At 34.4% G+C, this 25,079-nt stretch overlaps 1 protein-coding gene across 6 annotated transcripts in view; it reads left to right on the top strand.

The window, feature by feature from the left end:
• Window positions 1–25,079, top strand: part of CARMIL1 (capping protein regulator and myosin 1 linker 1) — a 344,450-nt gene that overhangs the window by 149,947 nt on the left and 169,424 nt on the right. For all 6 annotated transcript variants that reach the window (XM_031946771.1, XM_031946768.1, XM_031946772.1 and 3 more), the window contains exons 4-5: window positions 6,020–6,079; window positions 13,603–13,724. In XM_031946771.1, the coding sequence (XP_031802631.1) occupies window positions 6,020–6,079; window positions 13,603–13,724 (182 nt within the window). The remainder of the gene's footprint in view (window positions 1–6,019; window positions 6,080–13,602; window positions 13,725–25,079) is intronic.

The raw sequence follows: 25,079 nt of genomic DNA, 5'->3' as shown, positions 1-25,079 counted from the left end.
CTTTGTCTGGAGGGAAAGGGGGGAGAGGGGGGAGGAAACAAGCATATATTAAACAATTTACTGTGAGCCAGGCACTGTACTTTGCTAAGTGCTTTTGTAGATATTATCTCATTTGATCCTTGAAACAAGGACATATGTACTGTTATTATCCCCATTTTACAACTGATGAAACTGAAGAAGGAAACAGAAAGACCATTTTCCAGGAACTGTGCTAAATACTTTTTAAGTATTATCTCCTTTGATCCTATCAGAATAGCCCTGGGAGATAGGTGATTAAAAAATTATAGGTGTAAAATTTCCATTTTACAGTTGAGGAAACTGAAGCAAATAAGTGACATATCCAGGGCCACACTGGTAATAAGTGTCTGAGATCACATTTAAAATGAGTTTTTCTGACTTTAGTTCCGTCCACTGCAATATCTAGCTGCTGCCCTCATGTGGGTACATGTGCCACCTTTTCTTGGTTGGCTTGTTCAATTTATGACCACACCCAGTCCTAGACATTATACTCTTTATAATTTTTTTGGTAAAATTATTTTAATTTCTCCTCCTCCTCTCCCCCTCCATGTTATTACTTTCACCCTCTTCAGCCATTCTTTTGGGCTGTAGGCCTCTTCCTAATCTGGCAAAGAAATCTTTAAAATTCAATTGTTACAGAGAATCTACTTCGAATTAGGTTAAGTATCCTTGAAACCATTTGGTCTGAGTGTTAAAGTGGGAGTGGGGAATCATTATTGACTGTTTCTTCATTTTCCTTCCCTGTAGGAATCACTTGTCTAGATAGACTTGCATTAATTACTCATTTGTGTTTCTAAATTTGATTGTAATCTGCTTGGATATTTTAATATTGGGACTGGAAAATATGTATAAATAACAAATGCCATGGTTTGCATTTTAAAAAACAGAACTGTATAGAATAGGGACAAAAAGAAGGTCCTATTTTTTCTTTTAAAAAAGAAAAGGATCCTGTCCAGAATTCCAGATACTAAATGCAGATGGGACAGCTCAGAGATGGAGCAAAGTAGCAAGTCTGAGTGGGAAAAAAAAAAGATAGGAGAGAAGATGTAATATCAGCATACCTTGCAAATATAGTTTTAAACCATGTTGTTAGTGATGATAATGGTAGTGATGATGATATTTTGATGATGGTAATGTTTTATACTTATGGAACATATACCATCCCTAATGTTGCCTAATTCTGACAAACCTTTCTCATGGACATTTTGTCTTTTGATACAGTTTTAGGATTCTACATTATAGCTGTCAGATTTGCAGTTGTTAGAAAAGGAAGATGACAAATATTGGAAGTACTATAGAAAAATAGGCCTATTGTTGCACTGTTTGTGGAAAGCATTTTGGAATTATGCCCCTAAATTTAAATTATGTGTACATTGTGGCACTAATATAATTTGGTGGGGGAAGGGAGTTATATTCCAAAGAGAATAGAGAAAATGAAAAAGGTCCCAAATATGCAAATATATATATGTATATCTATATATATCTAGCAACTCTTTTTGTAGTTCCAAAAAACCGGAAACTAAAGGATACTCATTGATTTTTGGAATGGCCGAACAAATTATGATATATGAATGTAATAGGATGGTGTTGTACTTGTCAGACATGATGAAAGAGATGGTTTCAGAGAAACCTGGAGGACTTGTATAAAACAATAAAGAAATCAACTGAGCAGAACCAGAAGAACAATCTACACAATAACAGTAATGTAAAGAAAAATAAATTTGAAAGACTGAAGAATAGTGATCAAGGGTGATCAAGCATGTTCCTCTTTTTTTCAAAGATGGGTGATGGACTAAATACACGGGATGGAATTCATCTTTATTTTTTCCAGTATTGCAGTTTGGTTGATTATGCATATTTTTTATTTTGTGCATATTTATTGTTACTGGGGATTAGTTGGCAGGGAGAAAAACAATACTTTATAATTGAAAGAAAATAATTCCTAAAAATTAAAAAAGGTGGGGGGAGTAATATTTTAACTCTTTCTCTTGATGAACTCTCTCCTACTTTCATTTTCAGAATCTAAATTATCTTTTAACAGAATGGCTTATCTTGGAGATTTGAGGGTCTCTATCCTCAATTGTTCATACACCTCTAATAATGTTTTTTTAGGCTAACCTGAAGTCTTTAAAAGGACAAAAAGATCTTAGAAGGTTGGTTAACACTTCAAGACAGATGTTAGTCATTTACTTGTTGATCTCTAGAACATTTCAGTTGAGAGGGTGATTAGAATGGAGATACATTTTTGAAGACTGTTCTGTTAGCTCTATCAAGGGATTTACCAAAGTGGTGGGATTAAAGAAACACTGACTTGCTTCTCCTTATAATTAATTATTTTTAAATTCAAAACACAGTGGTTTCCTCACTGCAGTAGATGACATTTCATGGAATGGGTTGGGAGGCAGGAGGGTTGGAGTGGGAAGAGAAAGCCCTAGTTGCCCAAGTTAGCAGCCACTTTTTTTTTCTTTTAATAATTTAAAGGAATGGAAAATAAGAAGGTTTTGTCTAGGATTAATTTTGGATCAAAAAGGAAGAAGATCCACTATAGGGTGCTCTTAAACAGTAGCAGTATGAAGATGTTTTGGATGATAGAAATGCAATGAGTAGGTGAGGGGTAACAAAAAAAAAAATAGATACAGAATTTATTATAGGTTTTTATTAAGTATTGGCATTGTTCTGAGTATTAGAAATAGAAATGTAAGAAAACAATCGTCCCTATTCACAGATAGATTATAATCTAATTGGAGGAAGATAAATCCTGAAAGAAGATGGAAAGGGAGTTGAGGGAGTGTGGATGTAGGGCACTGCAATTAAGAGGAGAAAAGAGGTTGATGAATGCATAGCCCACCCTCATTTAAATCCAATTCACTTGCTTGTGATACTGTTACCTCCCTAATGTCAGGATTTTCTTTGAGAATGAAGAACAAACAATAATTATAGTTAAGAAACCAGAGCAATATGGGGAGTTGAGCTACCAGTGAAGCTAGTATTGCTGGGGCTCTTAGCTGATGCCAGCTGGCTCTTCACCAATTAGGAAAGAGGGAAAATGGGGTGAACTAATCTAGTAGGACTAACCCTACCTGAAATCATTTTGTTAGTGAGCATACTAATGGGAAGGTGAAAGAGTACCTATACTGAATATAGTAGTTCTTTCTTCTTGTTACCTAATTCTCTTACTATTTTACCAAAGGAAGAAGAGTAAAAAATCCTTACCTAGTAAAGAGAGAGTCCTATAGTCCCTGCCAGAAATATTTAATTTGGTCATAGAAAAGAAGTTTAGGGCAGTAATTTAAGAATCTAATGAAAAATTCATAGTAAAAGAACCAAACTCCAAAAAGACATATTTCTGTCTCTTTCATTTATTTAACATTTACTTCATATTGTGAATAGACTACTTTTTTCAAAATATTATTTCATTTCAAAGCAAAAATAAATGAATGCATGAATGAGACTTCTTTTGCATAGTTTTTTTTTCTTCTTACAGTTGGATGTTTATTGAGCTTAGATACTTGGTTTAGGAAGCTCATGGGAATAATTCTCTCCCCTTTCAATCTCCCCCCCTTTTTATGCAGCTTTGAAGTTTACCTTCTTTTGGCCTTTACTAGGTTATCATTAACACCCATTGTTCATGCTGTTGACACTGTGACATATTTATAGCCAGTGCTAAATAGATTCCAAGAATTATCAAGGCTAATCATTTGAAATTTTTTTTTTTTTTGATTCTGTTAACTCCAGAAATTCTTATTACTGAGTATCAGTGATAAACTTTTTAGAAGACAAACCTCTAGAAAGCCAAACAGAAATTTCCCTTGTTCTCATCTTTAGCTGTGGAATGTGCTAATTTTAATGTTGGACACTAGATTTCAGTGAGCTGAAAGGAGAGACTTTATGTTTCATTTATACTTTTTTGTGTCTCCGTAGGCCCTAGTATCATAAGAACTTGACCAATATTGGTTGAATGAATGCTTCTTTTGCTTTTTAATTTGTGGCAGTGGGGAGAACCAATAGAGTCAGTTGATTAGGATATATAAGTAAAGATTTTAAAATAATTTAGAGAATGTTGTAATAAATAATGTACATCTGAGGTAATTTGGAACCTAATGCAGAAGTCGGGAGTCTCCTTGAAACCATTCCTCTCTTATCCTCCAGTGTCCATGAAATATTGACAGTTTTCAAACTTTAATTATATTCATCTCTACATATTTTTCCTTGAATCCGTTTCTCTTTTTCAAATCAGTCCTATTCCCTTTTTCTAGCAATTTTCTTATTTTAGGAATATACAAGAACCAGTTCAAATAGGCTTTTGAGAGTTAACTTAAATTTACACCTCAGAAACTAGCAATCAGGGTATGATTTATTGTTTTGTTGTTAATTGTACAGATTAGACTTAAAAGTGAGTGATATCTACATTTTTTTCCAGGATTATTAAAATATTGCCAGCCCACTCCTACTCTCCCCTCATCAGTATTCCTTCCGTTTTCATCTTCTTGATTTACATTCTAATACTAGTATTGACCAGATGCTGTTTTGATTATGGGCAATGTTCTCACCCCTCAAAACTCTAACATTATAAGTGCCTAGCTACCTTTATCTGTGCTAGGTTAGAATTGGAGGTGATGACCTTAAGTGACAGGCAAATTTTAATTTTATTTTTTTGCTGTAGGTAATATATAACAACATCATGAAAGCCCTTTCTTATCCCTTCTTCAATCATGGCCTTTTAATTTCTCCCAGTTCACTGAGCAGTGTTTAGCAGGAAAAGTGTTATTTAAATCAAGAAACTTCAAACTGAGAATCACTCTAAGCATGTACATTTTCCCATATCTTTCTACATCTGAAGAGTCTGTCATGATTATATCCAAACCTAAATGTACAACTATAGATTATAAATTAGAGAAGAAATAAATTATGGCAGACAAAGAATGTTGAATGGAAAATTAGAGTGAATGGTGGCAATTAGTTTTAGTTTCTTAAGAAAGAATAAGGTAATAGGTTTGAAGATAAAATGAAATATACTTCATCTTTCCCCACTCTATTCCGTCCTCCATTGAGTTACTAATGTGATCTTCCTAAATCACATTTCCCACTATATTGTTACTCTATTAATTAAGAATCTTCCATGGTCCCTATCATCTCCAGTATCAAATCTAAATAGTTAGCATTTAAAACCTTTTATAATCCTGCCTCCTCCTGCCTTTCTAGTTTTGCTACACCTCCACATTTGCTTTGGTCCAGTGATCCTGACTTTCCTTTGATCCAAGAATAAGACATTCCATCTCTTCTCTGTGGATATTTTTCTGTCCTCTATGTCTGGAATACTCTTTCTCCTCTTCTTTGGTTTCAGGCTTTTCTGACTTCCTTCTAGTCTTAATTAGAATCGCATTGTCTAGTATTTCCTTTCTGTTATTTATTTCCTATTTTTCCTTTATATATATATATATACACACACACACACACACACACAGACACATATATATACTTTGTACATATTTATTTTTGTCTCACAAGAAGTAAAACAAAAATTGAAGACTAGGTTAGAAAAAACATACCATGAAGGATGAAAAAAATAGCAAACTGATACTAATCATATGCTTTTGAAGGAGGCTTTTTTTTAACCCCAAAAAATAATTATTGCAAGAGTTTAATTGCTTACATGTAAGTATCATACTGGAATGTGAGGGTGAAAGCTTTTTATTGAACTGCTATCTTGTTGAATTTGGAGAAACCTAATATTACATTAAGTGAACAGCTTTTTTGATCCCCAGTGCTATGTATCCTACTACTAAAACGGTGAAGAATAATCTATTCTTAGAGCAAAATATAAATCAAGGCCAGTATGCTTAGCCTTGGAAACGGGGAATTCATAAAACTACAGTTTCTATTAAAGGCTTGATTTTTGTCAGTTCTTCATTTGCCACTGACTTAAATGATTTAAAAAAAAATCTTAAAAATATAAGACTGTTTAATACAATAAACTTTTTTTTTTCCCCTCTAATTACAGCTAGAGTTAACCTTCAGCTACCTAGAAATCCATGGAGTTACCTGTAACAAGCCAGGTCAGGTGAGTGTACATGCCTGTTTATCAAGGCAAGGACATAACCTTTTCTGCATTCCTGAAATATTCTGACTCTTGCTATTTTTATTTCACATATCCCTACATCCCATTAGGACAATTGAGAAAAACAAGTTTGGAAACACAAACGTTTCCTTCCAGAAACTGTAGTATGGTTATATGTTGAAAATGTTGAAACATAATTTGTTGAATGTTCATCTGTAGGCTGAGCTGCAGAATTTTGTGGGTGAGTACATATGTGTGGAGAAATCCAGAGTTGTTATGATAAAAATAACCTCTTCTGTATAATTGAGTTTGAAAAGAACTAATTAACTCTAAGTATTAGTGGTAATATCATTGGAATAGTGCTGTTTATTAGCATTACAACACGTTCTACACAATCTCTATATTTTCAGTGGATATTGCATCTATGATGGGAATAAACTAAATTTTTTTTAAGTTAGTAGTAAAAAAAATTTCATATTTATCTTTTAAAAGAGGATGTGAAGGGTTAATAATTTTTTGTAGAAATAATTGTTTCTTCTTGTAACATTTTATGTTTATCCAACTTACCTGCAAGTTCTTGATTATTAATCATTGTTAATCATCCAGAAGAATGTTTACAATATGTTTATCATTCTAAAGATTAGGACAAAACACTATCCATCTTTTTGTTCAAATGATCAACTACATGCTGGAGAGAACAGTAGCATATGAATGATGATATAATTAGGTACTTCCTGATGGCTCTTCAGTGATCTACTGGTAATGGTTGGGGAGGATTTTAATTTGATGGTTAATAGTAAAATATTTTTCAGAACATGATTTGACACTGGGGCCTTGCCTATAAGATGCTTACTGCAAAGTAGTGAGAGAAGTTATTTTGTGTGGCTCTTGGAATCAAATCAGTAGACTTTATTAATGCATATTAATCCTACATATTAATATCTTGCATAAGCTAATAAGTGGTAGGGATGATGTCACTTTTTTTTTATTTCTAACACCAGTGTTTACTTAGTATAGTGCCTGACATATAGTAAAGACTCAAGAATTATTTTTTTCATTCAGTCATTTAGTTAATACTTAACAAAGTAACTAAAGTTATAAATCCTACTTTGGAAATGAGCTTGTGGCAGATTTGTTCTAATCCCCTTTTGAAGATGTTGTATTAATGGAAATATTTCTTGTGATAACATTGTTTCATTCTTTCCTTGTGGTTCATACCACAAGACAAAATGGAAATAATACTGGGGTTCTAATCCTGGATCAGTAACTTGCTAATTGTATAATCATTAGCTTTCTTTAATATCCATCACAAAATTCCTTGCAAACAGTTTGTCAAATTTTTGTTTAAACATCTCTGGTGATGGTGAAATATCCCTGCCTTATTAGTTGAGCTATTCTATTTTCAAAAATGATATATCATTTTATTTTGAGTTTTATTTTGTAAACAGTTTTATTTTGACCAAGCATCTCTCTTGTAAAAATTTGAGGACAGCAGTGACTCCTTTCTAACTCCATCTTATCTTCAGGCTATATATTGTTAAATTTTCCAACTCGTGCATATCACATCTTTCAAGTCTTTATTGACCTCTTTTGGATGTATTCCATAGTCTATGACATGTAATTTGGCACCCTTCCTTGTATATTTTCTTAGTATGTTCTTTAGTTGAGTTTATGTCTTGACTCTCCAATTAGATTGCATTTTCCTCAGTCAGTAATCATTTATTTAGTACCTGCTATATGCAGGCTAAGTGACCTCCTAAAAGGAGCATTCTGTCCATGCTTCACTGTCTCTTGTACTTTTGATTAGCCCTTTCTTTGCCAAATTGGTTTCAAAGAATAGTGCTGAATTCAATGAAGAATTCCTTTAGAATAGTGTTTTCCAACTGCTGATTTCTATTCATTTTTTTAAATCTCCAAACTTGAAAAACATGTCATTTTACTGATAAAGGTGAATAGTACCCTAATTTGAAGTTGTCAGCATTATTAGGATTAGAAGATTGGTGTTCAAATATAGGAGTGAAGAAATGAGTTATTTTGTCTACAAGCATCTTATCTTTCTACCTGTCTTCCACCAGAAGGTGGGAGGAAAGAGAGTTTACAGGATCATATTGTTATATTCACTGTAAGCCTCTAAAGATTTTTTTATTATATTATTTTGATCACCATAAATCTAACAGAATCTAAGGATGATTTAAAAATGCAGAAAACAATTTGAAGAGATAATACCTAATTTTGACTACTAAAATAGCAGTCAATTATTGCAGATTTGCTGTAGGTGAGATCATAAAAGTAAAACAAACTTTGATTATCCTTATGAAAAGAAAAAAATTACAAGATTTTGTCTGGAAGTATATAACATTTTTAAAATGCACCCATTGTTTCAGCTGGATCAGAAAAGACTAGAGTGCCATGTGAGATGGTTCTTTGTGGAACAAAAGCTTAGATGAAGCAAGACTTTATCGACAATAGAAGGGAAAACATTCAGAATTTGAAAATAAATCAAGAGAAGTGTCAAAAGAATTCTTTTCTTATGTAAGGCTAAGGATTCCAAGTGTTAGAGGAAGAACATTTCAGGAAATGGGTTGAGAAGGTGATTGAGCAAAAGCAGGAGGTGAAATGTCATGTTCAAGGAACAAATAGTGTTAGGGGAGGAAGGATGGGAAACTAGTAAACATCGTGGGCTGGACAGATGGTGAGAGTAAGAGTTGCTGGGCCCTGTACTACTAGTAACTGAGGAATTTTCAAAGACTTGAAGGGAATACTACTAGCATATTGTGTAGATCTTCTTTGGAGAGTTTATCTTAGGACATGATTGAGACTCTGATGGGATATGTGGGTGACTTGGAATTTGTGCTTTTGAAGGGAGTACTCACAGTGATAAATACCTACACATACTTATGTATATGTATATGATATATGTATACATATCTACCTGTTCTAAAGTATTATATACTGATATAATTTTAGTCCTTGATTAGATTGTAAACCCACAATATAATTTGGATTGTGAAATACTTTTATATTGTTATAATATTTTTGCTATCTACTTAAATGCAAGGGTTCACAACCTAAAGTGTTATCAAGAGACATTGGTTAATGAACCATGACAGTATCTATTAGGAGGGGAAAACCTCCCATAAATCTACAAATGTATGTTTTCATAGAAAAATCTTTCTTTTAAAATTGCCAACTGATTTTACCAATAAGTAAAGAAAAATGAATCTTAAAAAATTCTAAATGAGATGCCTTACAGTATATCTTTGATTTAATTTGTAATGAATGTGTTAGATTTCAAAAGAGCCATCTCATGTGTCTTTGTTTAAAAACATAAAACAAAAAATAAAATATCCCTCTTCCTAGCTTTATTGTTTTTGTTAATTATATTATTGTCCTCCTAGTAACCCAAGCTCTAAACAATGGAGTCAAATTTGATACTTCCATCTTCTTCTCTCTTATCTCTGATATGCAATAATATTCTAATTATGTTTTTAAAACATCTCATACAACTCCTCCTTTCCACTCACATTGTCTTCATTATCTTTCTTTGAACCATAGTGGTAGCTTTTTAACTATTGTCCGCCAACATTAATGCCTGCTTTCAATCCATCCTCCATCATGCTATTAAAATTGACTTCCTGATGCATGTATCCGATCATATTATTCTCTTTCTTTGGAACCTTTGGAGGCTATTGCCACTATTTATTTATAGTACAGACTCCTTATCCTGTCATTTAAGACTATTATCTGCTGCAAACCTCTGTCTTCAGCTGTATTTCTTTATACTTTAGTTAATCTACATTCCAAATAAACTGAACTCTACTTGTCCCCCGATCTTGTTCAATTCTCTCTTCTCTGTGGGTATCTAGAAGCTGACTTCCATTACTAGAAAGGCCTTCCTTCCACTTCTCTGCCTGTTGAAATCTTTCTCTTCTATTAATACCCAGCATGTCACTTACCTGTTCAAAAAGGTCTAGTGGTTCTTTGTTGCCTTTAGGATAAAAAATTTACTCCTCTCTTTGACTTTTAAAGTTTTTTACCATGTGGCTCCAGCCTGCCTCTCCAGGCTTATTACACATTATTTCTCTCCATGCATTCTCTGTTTTAGCTACTCTGACTGACTTGGCATTTTTCCCATCCTTATAGTGCTAAAGAATCTTAGAATCCCTAGCTTTCTTAAGAATTCCAAATCTACTCCTTAACTTCCTCCCATCCACCAGTAACTTTTCCTCCCGTCTTCACTGTATTTACTTGCATACTTATTATTATTATTATTTTCATTTCTTGTATCACTGATATCACAAGTCTGGTCTCTGTCCCTATCCCTAGTGCTAGCACCTAGCACAATACCTGACATGTAAGTGGTACTTAATTAATTTTTGTTGAAATGATCAAATGAGCTTTTCTTTACTCACCCCAGCTAAACATGATATATCTTTTTTTCTTTAATTTTTATTTATGTTTTCATTCTCTTTTTTTTTAATTATTATAGTAACTTTTTATTGACAGAACCCATGCCAGGGTAATTTTTTTTACAACATTATCCCTTGCACTCACTTCTGTTCCGATTTTTCCCTCCCACCCTCCACCCCCTCCCCTAGATGGCAAGCAGTCCTATATTAAACATGATATATCTTAATTCATTGACTGTACACCATTTGATCTGGATGTCTTCTCTGTCTTTATATTCTACCTTGTGTCATACTCATTTGTGAATTTGACAGAATTACTGAAATACAATTGTATGGTACTTGAGAGCAAGGATTTTTTTTTCTTTTTATCTTGGGGACTTTACATAGCATCCTTCATATGCTTTGATGGTATAGGTAGTCTTTCCATAGATGCATTTTCAAACCTGTCCAAAAATTCATTACCATGTGACCCACCTGGTGATAAGCCTCTCAAACTTAAGTAGGATGTGCCTCAGCCCTCGAGGCAGAGTGTGTGGACCCTGGAAGAAAAGAGATAAGGGCAAGAGAGAGGGGACGCGCAAAATGGAGGCAAGTCAAATCATTCTGATCAAGCCTCATTTTAATGGGTGCAATAGTACAGATATATATAGCAGTAGAAAAGAAGGCAGGGTTGTACAAACACAGTACAGGGTGAGGGTCCATGACAAAGGGTTGGTATCCCGCCCAAGGATGAACTGCTCAGATGTTTCTGGTGGCAGGAAGCTCTATGATGTGATTAGGGGATGCCTAAATATCTGCCTATTCAAAGTTAGGATGTGATTAGGAGATTCCTATTCAGGATGTTCTTCAGATAATATATTTTCAGGCTGTTTATTGATGTGATGCTTTCTAGCTTCATAGGATTTGTCAGTTCACATATTCCTTGGATATAATTGTTAAGAGCCCAAGGTTACCTCTTTGCCATGATATCCAATTTTTAAAAAATAACTTTTTATTTTCAAAATACACACAAAGATAATTTTCAGCATTCACCCTTGCAAAACCTTGTGTTTGCAAATATTTCTTCTTCCCTTCCCTCCGATCTCCTCCCCTAGACTGCAAGTAGTCAAATTTAGATTAAACACATGTAAACATGATGTGTCTTTAGAGATGAGTGAAACCTTTAATAGAAACATAACAGTAAGCATTAAACAAAGTAGAAGTTTAGTAAGTGTTCAAAGATCCAAATGGACTTGATCATCTTATCAAGGCTTAGTGCTCTTCAGTTGAAATAAGAAATAGTTTGGGGAAAAAAGACCAGAATTTCAGAAGTAGGATTTATTTCTTATAATAATGATTTAATACAATTTTATTAATTATAACTTATAGGTTCATATGATCTGTGCTTTTAACAAGGGAAGTGTAGTGTTTCCCAGTGCTGTATGAATCCATTCTTCAAAAAAAGTTTTGTAGTTTAATACCTCATTTCCTTTTCCTATATTCTTCCTTCTTTCCATCACTCTGTGTAATCCCTCATAATTAATGATGATTAAATGTTAAAATAAAGCGGACTTAAAATAAGCTAATTACTAATTACTCTAACTAAAATTATAGCCCAGATAAATGTGGTAGGTGTTACTAAGTGTAGACATATTCCTTAGAACACTGAAGTGTTGTACATGGAAAGTATAATAGGTATGTAGTGACTTCCTTCAAATGTAACTATTTCAAGATGAGCAAATATACACATCAAGCCACAATTGTCCAAAAAGCACAGTATGATAATTTTAGGAGACTTTTATTTAGGAATCTAGAAGTACTTCTGTCAATACTTCTGGGTTCTATTGATTTTTTAGTTTTCAGGAATAAGGATCTCCTCTCAGCCCTTTTTTAATCCATAATTTATTTGTCAGTGTTTCATTCTCTTGTTGGAGCAGCTCATTCTTGTAATGCATTTTGAGATTAGTGCCATTAGTTTCTCAGGTAACAGGCCCTGAGATATGAAGGGTACAATTTTACAAGTGTTATATATTATATTATTAATATGAGCCAATAAAAATATGTCTGGTACATACTTTGTAACCCTGGATAAGTCTTTAAAGTTTTCAGTGCTCCTGGGAAGTTATATAAACTGCAATGGCAATGGAAATCATAGGTATGGTTTTCAAAGAATCACATTTTGTGGGAAGTGAATTCCAGATCTGTCAGTAGATGCAAAGTGTCCCAATCACAGTTCTGAGTGAATTTGGAAATTAGCTATTTTGAGTTCTTAACTTTTTTAATATTCTAGATCCCTTTGGTAGCCTGTTTAAAAAAAAAAACAAAAAAACTTCTTAGAAAAATGTTTTTAATTAATTGAAGAAGCACCTAAATTTCAGTTAGAGTTTAGTGAAATAAATCCAAATTTCATGTATCCCTTAACACAGTGCCTCAATGCATTTCTTTGCATAATACCTCATCACTTATCATAATTCTTGGCACTTAGGTAGGCACTTAACAAACATATTTTGTATTACATTTCCCTTAGTTGGTCTGTGGACTTAAGTTGTCCATGGGCTCCAGGTTAAGAATTCACCATCTAATTCAAACCAGTATTAGAACCAGAAGTTAAGTCACAACTTCTCATGTACAAATAAATTCTAGCACAGTTAAAACGTGGAATTCAGTTCCATCTCCTATGTTACTGTATATCTCACTGAGCTGCATTGCATGGTTAGGGGTTTGAAGGTATTTTTTTTTTCCTTTGTTGTTAGTCCTTTGTTCTTGAAGAGGTTCATTGACAACAGAGGAGTAATGTATTTACTTGCGAGTGAATTAAGTGAGACAGAGTTGTGTAAAGTCATCAGTTTACTCTGTTCTCCAGTCATTGGAGTCCGGTGGCCAAGTAAAGGGCAGTATGAATTATGAGAACGTTGGCTACAGGGGAAGACCTTAGCGTTTTTAAGCTTTCAATATCAATTGAGTCCTGTGGTTTCAGCATCCCATAAGCTAGTTTTGAATTGATCTAAGCTTATGAATCTGAGTGGTCATTGTGGATGATATTTTTATTTGTTCAAATAAAAAAAAAAAAAGAAGAAAACATTTCATTCACTTTAAAAATAGGATTTCAAATACTTTCCACATTTTTGTTTTATGCAGCTGATTGTTGAAACTGAAAAATGCAGCCTTTCCATGAAAATGGCATCGTCAGAAGATGTGAATGATGTGCTGGCACACATTGGCACCTGTCTGCGAAAGATATTCCCTTGTCTTTCACCAGCGTAAGTACTCTGTTGGTATGTCACCATAATCTTCTTTATGAAGATTAAGGAGGGGAAATTGCTTTCTCTCTCTCTGCCTTGCCTCTTCCCATATCCTTTCTTTTTCTTAAAAAATTGATAGCTTAAGCCTAATTTAAACTATGTTGTTTTCTGTTAGTGCTTCTTTTTAGTGGTGGTCTTGAAGTTTCAGAAAGGATCTAAGCAAAGTGGAGGAAGGGATATGGTATTTCATTACTGTGACTAAAGGTCAAAACATAAATATTGAAGCCTCTTTCTCTTTATGTGTATCAGTGATGTTCAAGGAACACAGTCCAATGTGGGAAGCAACTATCTGCATTAATTCTTTTGGTTTAAGATTTTTTTTTTTTTTTTGGCGGTTTGTTTCCTTGTGTAGAAGAGAAAACTTGAAAGCAAACTAGCCTCTTGCCTTTCATTTCTCCTTCCTACTTTCGTATCTCATGTTTCTGTGTACATAGCAGGGGTGGGGGGAGGTTGTTGTTGTTGTTATTGTAGTTATTATTATTTTGCTTGACAGCTAGGATTAAGTGAATTGCCCATCATCACACAGCTAGTCCCTGTCAAATGTCTGAGACTGATTTGAATTTTGGTCCTATTGACTCCAGGGTCAGCATTCAAGCGTGTGTGTGTGTGTGTGTGTGTGTGTGTGTGTGTGTGTGTGTGATTTATTTTACATTCTGGCAAGAATGACTATCTAGATTAGCAGACCCACCTTTGAAACTCCAAATTTAACATTTTTATCATCTGTCCTGAAGCACAAATCCCTCCCCTGATTCCCCATTAATTGGATATTATGGAAGTTACTGGACCTGAAATCTCTACCCATCATTATATAGCCAGTCCCTGCCCCCAAAGACCTTACCTTCTAGAAGAGGGAAGAACCAGGGGCAAAGAACAAAAGATTCTTTTCAAATCTCACCACCCCTAAACACAAAAGCCAGTCCCTGCCCCCAAGGAGTTTCACATATATAGGACTTACTTCTGGATGACAGAAGTTTTCTTCTTATGTTACTACTTATACTGTTATGTAAAATAGGGAAGGAAAAGTGAAAGGTGTGGTTTATTGTGGGTTATTGTGGTTTTATGTGGATTCTTTTTCACCCAAACTCCTAAATTCTTATGTAATAATGTCCAGTCTGTTCTGGGTTGTTCAGGGATGAATAAACACAAAGTACTATACTATCCTCTCCTCAGTGTCTTGATTCTCTGAGGATTGGTTTATAATGGGGAGCCAGGTGAGAGCTGTGGGCTACTTACAGTCAGTCTTTGTCTCTATCTCCACTCTCTCTCTGTCTGTCTCACTCTCTGTCTTTCCCTTTTGTCTAAAAGCAAACACATAGGCTATACCACTTGTCCTTCCTCTGTGCCCTCTGTTCTCTTGGTACTATCATCTGATCTATTTATGTAACTAATAAAAATCTGGACCTTGCCATCTGCTTCATGGCTGTACCTTTAGGACTTCTGGACTTTTCCATTGACCTTACAGTTGAACTTCTTTTATGTGTTATGACCTCCAATTATAGTATGAGTTTCTTGAGAAAAGAGATTGCCATGCTTTTTCTGTTTATAACTCTCCTGCAACTTAGTTCAATCCATTTCTGGACTTCTTTCATAAATAGCCCCCATGATTGGCAATTTGGAGGACAGTTTTGGGGGTGAAAGGGATTTTGTAATATATCCTCTATTCACTTGACTTTTGGATGCATTTAATTTGTGATTAAGTGCCTTTTTAAATCCCCTTTGTTTCACATCATATCAGCCCTTTTAAAGGGACAAGAAGGGAGGGCAGGAGCTGTTGATTTCATAATTGTACACTTCTATCTCTTCCCTTCTGAAGAGAAACTTACTTGATGCTTCCTGATATTTCTGGGTGCCTAAAGATGAAGAGATTTACCTTCCCTTCCCTCTGAAAACTATAAATTTCAGTGTGGGGAGAGAATTGGGGGCCTTCCTCCAAGTCATGTAAAACTGAGCAGTCCCTAGCTTCCAATTAAACACATTTCTGTTAAGAGTGGGAGTAGACAGCAAGGTGAGGAGGGAGTTTATAATGGCTTTGGAACTGATATTAATGCAGCCTTTGTGAATGTCAGGAATATTGGGAAATGGGTTTTCTCTAATCACATTTTAGTAATGTAACTTTTCCACATTTCTGGGCTTTAAATACACTTCCTTACAGCGTGCTCTTTTTAAATGTATGATAAATTAGTAAGTGTCTTTCACCAGTGTTAATCACAGCCCTATTTGGAATGTCCTTACAGCACCCTTAACTTTAAACAGATCTATCACACGTCTCTTGGCACCATATGAAAACCCTTTTATGTCTAAGGGGAAAAAATTAAACTTTTCACTGTGATTTTTTTTTCTCAAAGGATTAATTAATTTTTCATAATTGATTTTGTTTTAAGAAGAAAAATTTGGATGGAAATGGCATTTTTACTTGTGCCTTTCATTTAACCCCTTAAGCAAAATCCTTGCTTTTAATCAGCCAGTCAATTAATATTCACTGGGTCCTCCTTTGTGCCTGAGACTTTGGTAAACTGCATGAAGGAGAAAGTACCACAATAATAGTAATAACAAGTATCATTTATAGAAATTAACAATTTGCAAATATAATTTCATTTGATGCTCCCAGCTATCCTCTGTGAAAGGTGCTATTATTACCCCCATTTTGCAGATGAGAGAACTGAGAGAGGGATTAAGTGATTTTTACAAGGTTCAGCTAAAAAGTGTCTTCCACAAGATTTGAGCTCAGACTTTCTGTATCACCTTGTTTCCTCATGGAAGTGAAAGACTTGATTCTTATTGTACATTTGAATTGAGGAGACAAAATTAGTGCATGAAATAAGAAAAAATATAGCACTTCTAAATTAAGTGCTAAATCATTTGATGTCTTCTAGCTTCTATAGTCAATTAAAGAAGAGGGCAGAAGATTAATGCTGAGACAAGGAAGACTTCTTAAGAGGTCGAGGACTTGAGATGGGTGGATCAAATGTGACACAAATACAGCCACATGAAATGCAGATATTGTGTTGAGTTGTAGTGTTAATATCCCTAATTATAAGAAAATAGACTTCAAAGCTACAAGAAACCCTAGAGGTCGAATTTAGTCTGCCTTCCTTATTTTAGATATGAAGAAACTAGCATTCTCTGTAGGTGCTATCCTAGCCTCACTATCATCATATCATCAAGAAAGAATAATAATAATGAACAAAAAGTATTATCCCATGTTACATAATTTTGCGAGTTGAATCATTGATCTCTTTGACAACTACATAAATCTGTATTATTCTAAATTCTAATTGTTAATTTTAAAATTCATCAGTTAAACTTGGGTATTGAAATGGAAGTGATTTCACTGTTAAGGCTATCCCCTACAGCAAGTTCTGCCTTCTGTAACCCTTCAAAGGAATTGAGGATTCTAAGAATATTGGATTTGGAGTCAGAGGACTTGGATTCAAATTAATTTTGCTATTTACTCCTGTATGATCCAATGTCAAGTCACTTCTTAGGGGTAAATTATCTTCATCTGTGTAGTAGAGTTAATGAGAACTGCAGGGGAAAACAGTGTGGTGTAGGAGCTAGAAAGCCAGACTTGGCAATCAGGAAGACCTCTGGCCCATAATGGCTATGGTGAAACTCTCCAAGTTACTGATGTGTTGCCAGTATGCAATAGTGTAGGGAGTTGCTTTAATAAGAATTACTTTAGTTACCTTTAGAATTATCAATGTCTAAAGCCTAAAACAAAAAATCTTTCTAGAACTGATTGTAGTGTTATTATGAGGTACAAATGAAATAATAGAACTTTTTAAAAAAAATTTTGCAAACCTTAAAACTTCAATTGTGCTGTGTGATCAAGATGGAATTAACTATTGTGCTATAGCAAGCTGAATATTTTTAGAAAAACATGGGTATACTTGCATGAAATAATGAAGAGGGAAATGAATAGAACCAAAAGAATGCTGTATCAAGTAAAAGTAATATAGTTTTTAAAGAACAACTTTGAGGGGCAAAGTCATTTTGAATAATATAAATATCCAAATTATCTACAAGACACTGTCTACATCCAGAGAAAGAAAAGTATGTATAGAATAGATTTACATACATACATACATACATATATGTGTGTGTGTCTGTCTGTCTAATGATAGGTATGAGGGAGGGAAGGGTAAGAAGAAAAGGGAAAATTACATGATGGGAATAGGATGTTTTACATAATTTATTTACGAGTTCATGTATAGTTATTTTTTTTTTCCTAGTCTGTTAAGGAAATGCTTGTTTTATTTCTTAAGTTCATAACAAAGTAAATAATTTTGAAAACAATCTTAAAATCTTGTAAATATCAATTACTACTATTCCCACTCTGACCTCATCCCCACTACTACTACCATTACCATTACCATTACCACCACTACTACCATCATCACCTGTAGTTGGTTATGGAGAACTTTTTTTTAAGCCTTTTATTTTCAAAATATATACAAAGATAATTTTCAGTGCTCACCTTTGCAAAATCTTGTGTTCCAAATTTTTCTTCCTCTCTTCCCCTCGATCCCTTGTCTAGACAGCAAGTTATCCAATATATGTTAAACATGTGCAATTCTTCTATACATTTTTTTTTTTTTTTTTTTTTGCTGAGGCAATTGGGGTTAAGTGCTTTGCCCACGGTCAGACAGGTAGGAAGTGTTAAAGTGTCTGAGACCAGATTTGAACTTAGGTCCTGATTTCAGGGCTAGTGCTCTATCAACTGCACCACCTAGTTGCCCCTCTTCTATACATATTTTTACATTTATCATGCTGTACAAGAAAAATAAGATGAAAAAAAATGACAAAGAAAAAAAAATCAAGCAACCAACAACAGAAAAGGTGAAAATACAATGTTTTCACATTCCTCTTTCTGGGTGCAAATGACTGTCTCCATCACAAGTCTTTTGGAATTGGCCCGAATCACCTCATTGTCGAAAAGTCCATCAGAGCTGATCATCACATAATCTTTTTGTTGCTGTATACAATGTTCTCTTAGTTCTACTCATTGCACTTGGCTTCAGTTCGTGTAAGTCTCTCTAGACCTTTTTGAAATCATCCTGCTGGTTATTTCTTATAGAATAATATATTCCTTAATGTTCATATACCATAATTAATTCAGCCATTCCCCAAATGATGGGTATCCATTAAGTTTCTAGTCCAGCTTCCAGGCATAGAGTATAAGTGCTTTAGAATTCAGTGCTGTCTAGTGAATCCCATATAGAACATGTGTAGTTCTTCTAAACATATTTCTATATTTGTCATGCTGCACACACACACAAAAATCAGATGAAAATGGAAAAAAACATGAGAAAGAAAAAAAGCATGAAAACAAACAACAACAAAAAAGTGAAAATACTATGCCTTGATCCACATTCAATCTCCATAGTTCTCTCTCTGTGTTTGGATGGCACTTTCCATCCTAAGTCTGTTAGAATTGCCTTGAATCACCTCATTGTTGAAAACAGCCAAGTCCATCACAGTTGATTATCATATAATCTTGTTGTCACTATGTACAATTGTACAATGTTCTCTTGATTCTACTCACTTCATACAGAATCAGTTCATGAAAGTCTTTCCAGCCTTTTCTGAAATCAGCTTGCTCATCATTTCTTATAGAACAATAATATTCCATTACCATACTATTATATACCATATATTCCACATTCCATTATATATCATAATTTATTCAGCCATTCCCCAACTAATGGACATCTGCTCAGTTTCCAGTTTCTTGCCGCCGCAAAAAGGGCTACTTAAAAATATTTTTGCACATGTGGGTCCTTTTTCCTTTTTTTATGATTTCTTTGGGATATATATAGGCCCAGTAGAGACACTGCTGGATCTAAAGTTACACCCTTTGGGCAAAGCTCCAAATTGCTCCCCAGAATGGTTGGATCAATTCCCAATTCCACCAACAATATATAAGTGTCCCAGTTTTCCCATGTCCTCTCTAATATTATCTTTTCCTGTTATTTTAATCAATCTGAGAGGTATGTAGTGGTATCTCAGAGTTGTCTTGATTTGCATTTCTCTAATCAATAGTCATTTAGAGCATTTTTTTCATATGACTAGAAATGGTTTTAATTTCTTCATCTGAAAATTGTTCATATACTTTGACCATTTGTCAGTGGGAGAATGGCTTGGATTCTTATAAATTTGAATCAGTTCTCTATATATTGTAGAGATAATGAGGCCTTTATCAGAGGTCTCCTTTAGATGTAAAAGTTGTTCCCCAGTTTTCTGCTTCCCTTCTAATTTTGTCTGCATTGGTTTTGTTTGTACAAAATCTTTTTTAATTTAATTTAATCAAAATTATCCACTTTTCCATTTCATGTTTTCTAGGTCTTCTTTGGCTATAAATTACTTCCTTCTCCACAGATCTGATAGGTAGATTATCCTTTGTTTTCCCCAATTTACTTATAATGTCCCTATGTCTAAATCATGAACCCATTTCAAGCTTATTTTGGTGTAGGGATTTAGGTATCAGTCAGTGCTTAGTTTTTGCCATACTTTTTACCAATTTTCCCTGTGATCTTTTGTCAGACACCGAGTTCTTATTCCAGAAGCCAGAGTCTTTAGATTTATCAAACACTAGACTACTATAATCATTGACTTATATCTTATGAACATAACCTATTCTACTGATCAATTCCTTAGCCAATATAAAATGGTTTTGATGATAGCTGTTTTATACTATAATTTTAGGTTTGGTACAGACCACTTTCATTTGCCTTTTTTTTCCCCATTAATTCATTTGAAATTCTTGACCTTTTGTTCTCCCAGATGAGGTTTGTTTTTATTTTTTCTAGTTTTGTAAAATAATTTCTTGGCAGTTTGGTTGATATGGCACTGAATAAATAGGTTAATTTAGCTAAAATTGTCATTTTTATTATATTAGCTTGGCCTACCCAAAAAGAACTTGAAGTTCTTCCAGTTGTTTAGATCTAATTTTATTTTTGTGGAAATATTTAATTTTGTTCATATAGTTCTTGACTTTGTCTTGGGAGATAGACTCCCAAATATTTTATATTATCTACAGTTATTTTAAATGGAATTTCTCTTTGTATCTATTAGTCACTTTCCAGTAATAAGAAAAACAATAGTAATAATAACTAGCACTTTTAACATTTGCAAAATATTTCATATATATTAACTTTTGATCCTTACAGCAATACTAGAAAGTAGGTGATCTTATTATACTCATTTTACAGATAAGGAAACTGAGGTATACACAGGTTAATTGACTTCCCCAGGGTCACCCAGCCAATAATCCCAATTGTCCTGTCTGATGCAGGATTCAAACTCTGCTGCAAGTCCTGCCTTCTAATCATTGTGTCACCTAATTGCTTTCTATGACTGTAAGAAGTAATAACAGAAGTAATTTTCTTAATCTGGAAGTTCCTTATTCTATAGTTCCAGTCCCTAGCTCTAACTTGTTTTCATCATTGATTTTAAAGACAACACCCATTTATTGTTGTGTTTTTTTTTGTTGTTGTTGTTTATTTGGATCTGTGATTTCTCCTGTATAGGGAACTCCCAGCATAGAAAACACTTTATTAATGCAGATTTATTAGTTTGTGAATATATAGTATGCTATACTGACCTGAATTTTTTTTTTAGAATTAAAAATGCCCCTTTGTAGGGTTTAGGTTGGTTTTTTGTTGTTGTTGTTGTTCTTTTTCTTGTTGGGTTTTTTTTTTTGTTTGTTTTTTTGTTTTTGTTTTTTGTTTTTTTTTGGTAAAGCTATTAACTTTCCCAGCACCACACAAGTAGGAAGTGTCTGAGGCTATATTTGAACTCAGATTCTTCTGACTCCAGGGCAAAATGCTCTATCTATTGTGCAATCTAGCTGTCCCTAATTCCTCTTTATAGAAAAATAGAAAAAAATTCCAATGGCAAAAAAAATAATAATAAATTCCTTAGTGTTTCTAGATCGGAAGTTGTCATAATGCCTTCTAAACTGAAGCAAAGTTAATGACAACAAATCCGTCCCACTGTTTATTCAATTTATTTAATCCCAACTGAATGATGGATTACACTGCTTTATGGAATAGTTATCTGTCTACGATGAGAAAAGCATCAGGGTGTGATGAAAAGAGAATCCACTTGGGAGTCAAGAGACTCTCAAGTGTTTTATATCACTCACTGTTGTCCTTTAAACTAAAGAGGATTACAATGGCATGATTATGTTGGAGTCTAGCTATATAATGTGTCTGACTGTGGCTGATCCCACCAGTATAAGCTCTGGAGGATCTAGTACCAGTCAGGCACAGGTAATCTAAATAAACATTTGGAGTGGAGTCCCTTTGATGGGACTGTGTTCAGTCTTCAGAGAGACCTTTTCACTGTCTTCTGACTTCCATGTGAATGTTTGCCTTGTGTAAACTCTTTGTAAAATAGTCTTTCAGAATTGGCATTGGAACAATGTAGCCAGTCCAGCAGAGTTGCTCTCTAGGTAGACTTGGAATGCTTAGGATTTCGTTGTCCAGTATTTATCTTGCCAGATAATCTTCAAGCTTTTCTTGAGGCAATTGAAATGGAAGCAGCTCAGTTTCCTGGCTGTTCCTTGGTAATCTAGGTTTCACATAACAATGAGATATCTAACAAAGAGTCAGCAAAACAGCTTTATAGATTTTTAGTTTTGTAGGCAGTCCAATATTTTCTCTTTTCTCTCACAGAGGTTGTTGTTTGTCCTTTGTTCTTGAAGAGACATGATATCTGGGAGGTGATTCCATGCCATGCAAATGAGATTTAAGTGAGGGAGGGCTGTGCAAGGTCACCTGCCTCACTTTCATCTCCTGAGCCCTCTGGGTCCCATGGCAAGATATAGATCTAGACAACTGGAGCTGGCCCTGGATGAAATGAGAGACTAAAATCTTCTACAGGTCTCAGTTTGACTGAGGCAATATTCAGTGATTAAAGCTAGTAATGAGGCAAAGAATCTCCTTTTATCTAGTCCAAAAAATCTAAATGAATGAATGAATCTTGGAGGGAAAGACCCTCAGGGTTTCTTTCCAAAGCAGAAATGATTGCTATTTATATTCAAGAGGATCATGATATTTGGGAGGAGATTCCATGATAAGCAAGTGAATTGGATTTAAGTGAGGAGGGCTGTGCAAGGTCACTTGACTACTTGTCCCTTTAGACTCGCAGGGATCCTCAAACTTTTTAAATAGGGGGCCAGTTCACTGTCCCTCAGACTGTTGGAGGGCCAGACTATAGTAAAAACAAAAACTTTGTTTTGTGAGCCTTTAAATAAAGAAACTTCATAGTCCTGGCCCTCGGATCGTAGTTTGAGGACCCCTGAGAGCCATCTGGGTCCAATGGCAAGATATAGATAAAGATGACTGGAGATAGCACTCTCTCCCACATTTTACTTCGGAAGCTCCTAAATATTGAAGTAGCTATGGCAATGTATGTGTCTATCTCATCATCTATGTGTATATCTTTGCAAAGTATGCTGCCCCTATATCACACCCTAATGGTAGAATAAAGTTACTAGAAAAAACATTAGATGATGTATCCATAGGTTAATAGGAGTGAATAACTATGGTGTTTTTTGTGTTTTTTAGACTTTATATTGAAGCTACTGATATAAAAGACATCAGTGTTGCTTTTTGCTTTTTGCAAAAAATAATAATCTGTCATGTTTATAAATTATCTCATAGTGCAGAATTTTGACAGCATAATTCAAGACATTAGGAGGATATGCTATGTACTTTTAAGTTGTTTTAATTTTCCATAAAATCATTTATGAGCAATAACATGCTCAGTGCACATTTTATTTTCTTTCATAGTTTTAGTCTTGAAAGAGATTGTGAAGGTACTATAGATCTACCCAGACAGTTTACATTTGAGAAATCTGAGGCCCAATGAAATTATAACTTGCCAAAGGGTACTCTGGCCAGTTTTTAGCCTCCAAATATAACATTTCTTTCCACTGTTCTGTCAGCCTTTGGTACACACTATTGAATAGTGAACCATAGACATAAAAAGGTAATACCTAGGTCATACATGAATATTGTTCTCCTTCTTTATTTTTTATTTTAAAATTTGTATTGATATAGTAGTGATTTCTGCACAACTAGATTTTCCTTTTAAAACCATATTACCAATATCAACAACAAATAGGCAAAGCCCATCTGATATAGTGTCCATATCTGAGAAGTTAATGACATTCTACATCTGCATCTCTTTCATTTCCAGGAAAAGAGGGCAAAGTGCATTTCCTTCACTTTTTCTTCAGATCCAAGATTGATCATTATAATTACACAGCAATAGGGTTTGCTTAATTCCAGGAAAAACAGTGAATAAGAGGATTTGTAATCAGGAAAATCTGAGTTCTAAGTCACTCTCAGACATGTGACTCCAGAGTGATTTTACTGTAGATATCTCCTTTGTTTCCAGTTTTTGTGTTAATCTCCAAAAATGGATAGTTTGACTTATATGATGTCTTTGGCTTGGGTATGGACCCAGTAATAGAATCTTTGAAATCTTTTGTCTCAAAGATGAGGATAAGACCCTCAGAGGTCAAGTGAGTTGTCCAAGTAGAATTATGAGTGCATTTGAACCCAGGTCTAATTATTCTAAAGCTGTTTCATCTTCACTGAACCTTGTAGCAAGAGGAAGACAGAGAAAATTGAAAAACTAAACAAAATAAACTCTAAAGTATTTAAAGATTGAATCTATATAAATAAATCTAAGTCTCCAAAGACTGCAATTATATTTTTTGACTTGATATAATGCAAAATCACTTTTTACGACAACACAGAAAATCTCTTGTCACTTTATTGTTCATTTACCTCCAATGCCACCATTTGGGATTTTCTTGGCAAAAATATTGTAATAGTTGGCCAGTTTCTTCTTCAGCTCTTTCAGGGATAAAGAAGTATCTTGATGTGGAGGCGTGGTAAAGAAGTTAGAAAAGTCTCAGAGGAGTAGAGTCAAGTGGGAAATAAGAAGTCCATTTTGAGCACTCTTTAAATGAAGCTTATGGGATTTGTAGCTTGTTCTTCAATCAAAGAGGCAGAAAATAGGGGCAGCTAGGTGGTGCAGTGGATAAGAGCACCAGCCCTGAAGTCAGGAAGACCTGAGTTCAAATTTGGTCTCAGGCACTTGACACTTCTTAGCTGTGTGACCCTGGGCAAGTCACTTAACCCCAACTGCCTCAACAAAATAAACAAACCAACCAACAAACAAATAAATAGAGGCAGAAAATAGAAATGGGGTGTGAGTATCAAGGCTGACAGGATCTTGCAGGTTGATGAAATTTTCCCAATGATGATCCTTTTGGAGCATAGGACAGAAGACAGT

Source organism: Sarcophilus harrisii, chromosome 1, assembly GCF_902635505.1.
Source record: "Sarcophilus harrisii chromosome 1, mSarHar1.11, whole genome shotgun sequence".
NCBI lineage: Eukaryota > Metazoa > Chordata > Mammalia > Dasyuromorphia > Dasyuridae > Sarcophilus > Sarcophilus harrisii.
Note: the sequence above shows the minus strand (reverse complement) of the source record. Positions and strands in the feature narration are given on the sequence as shown.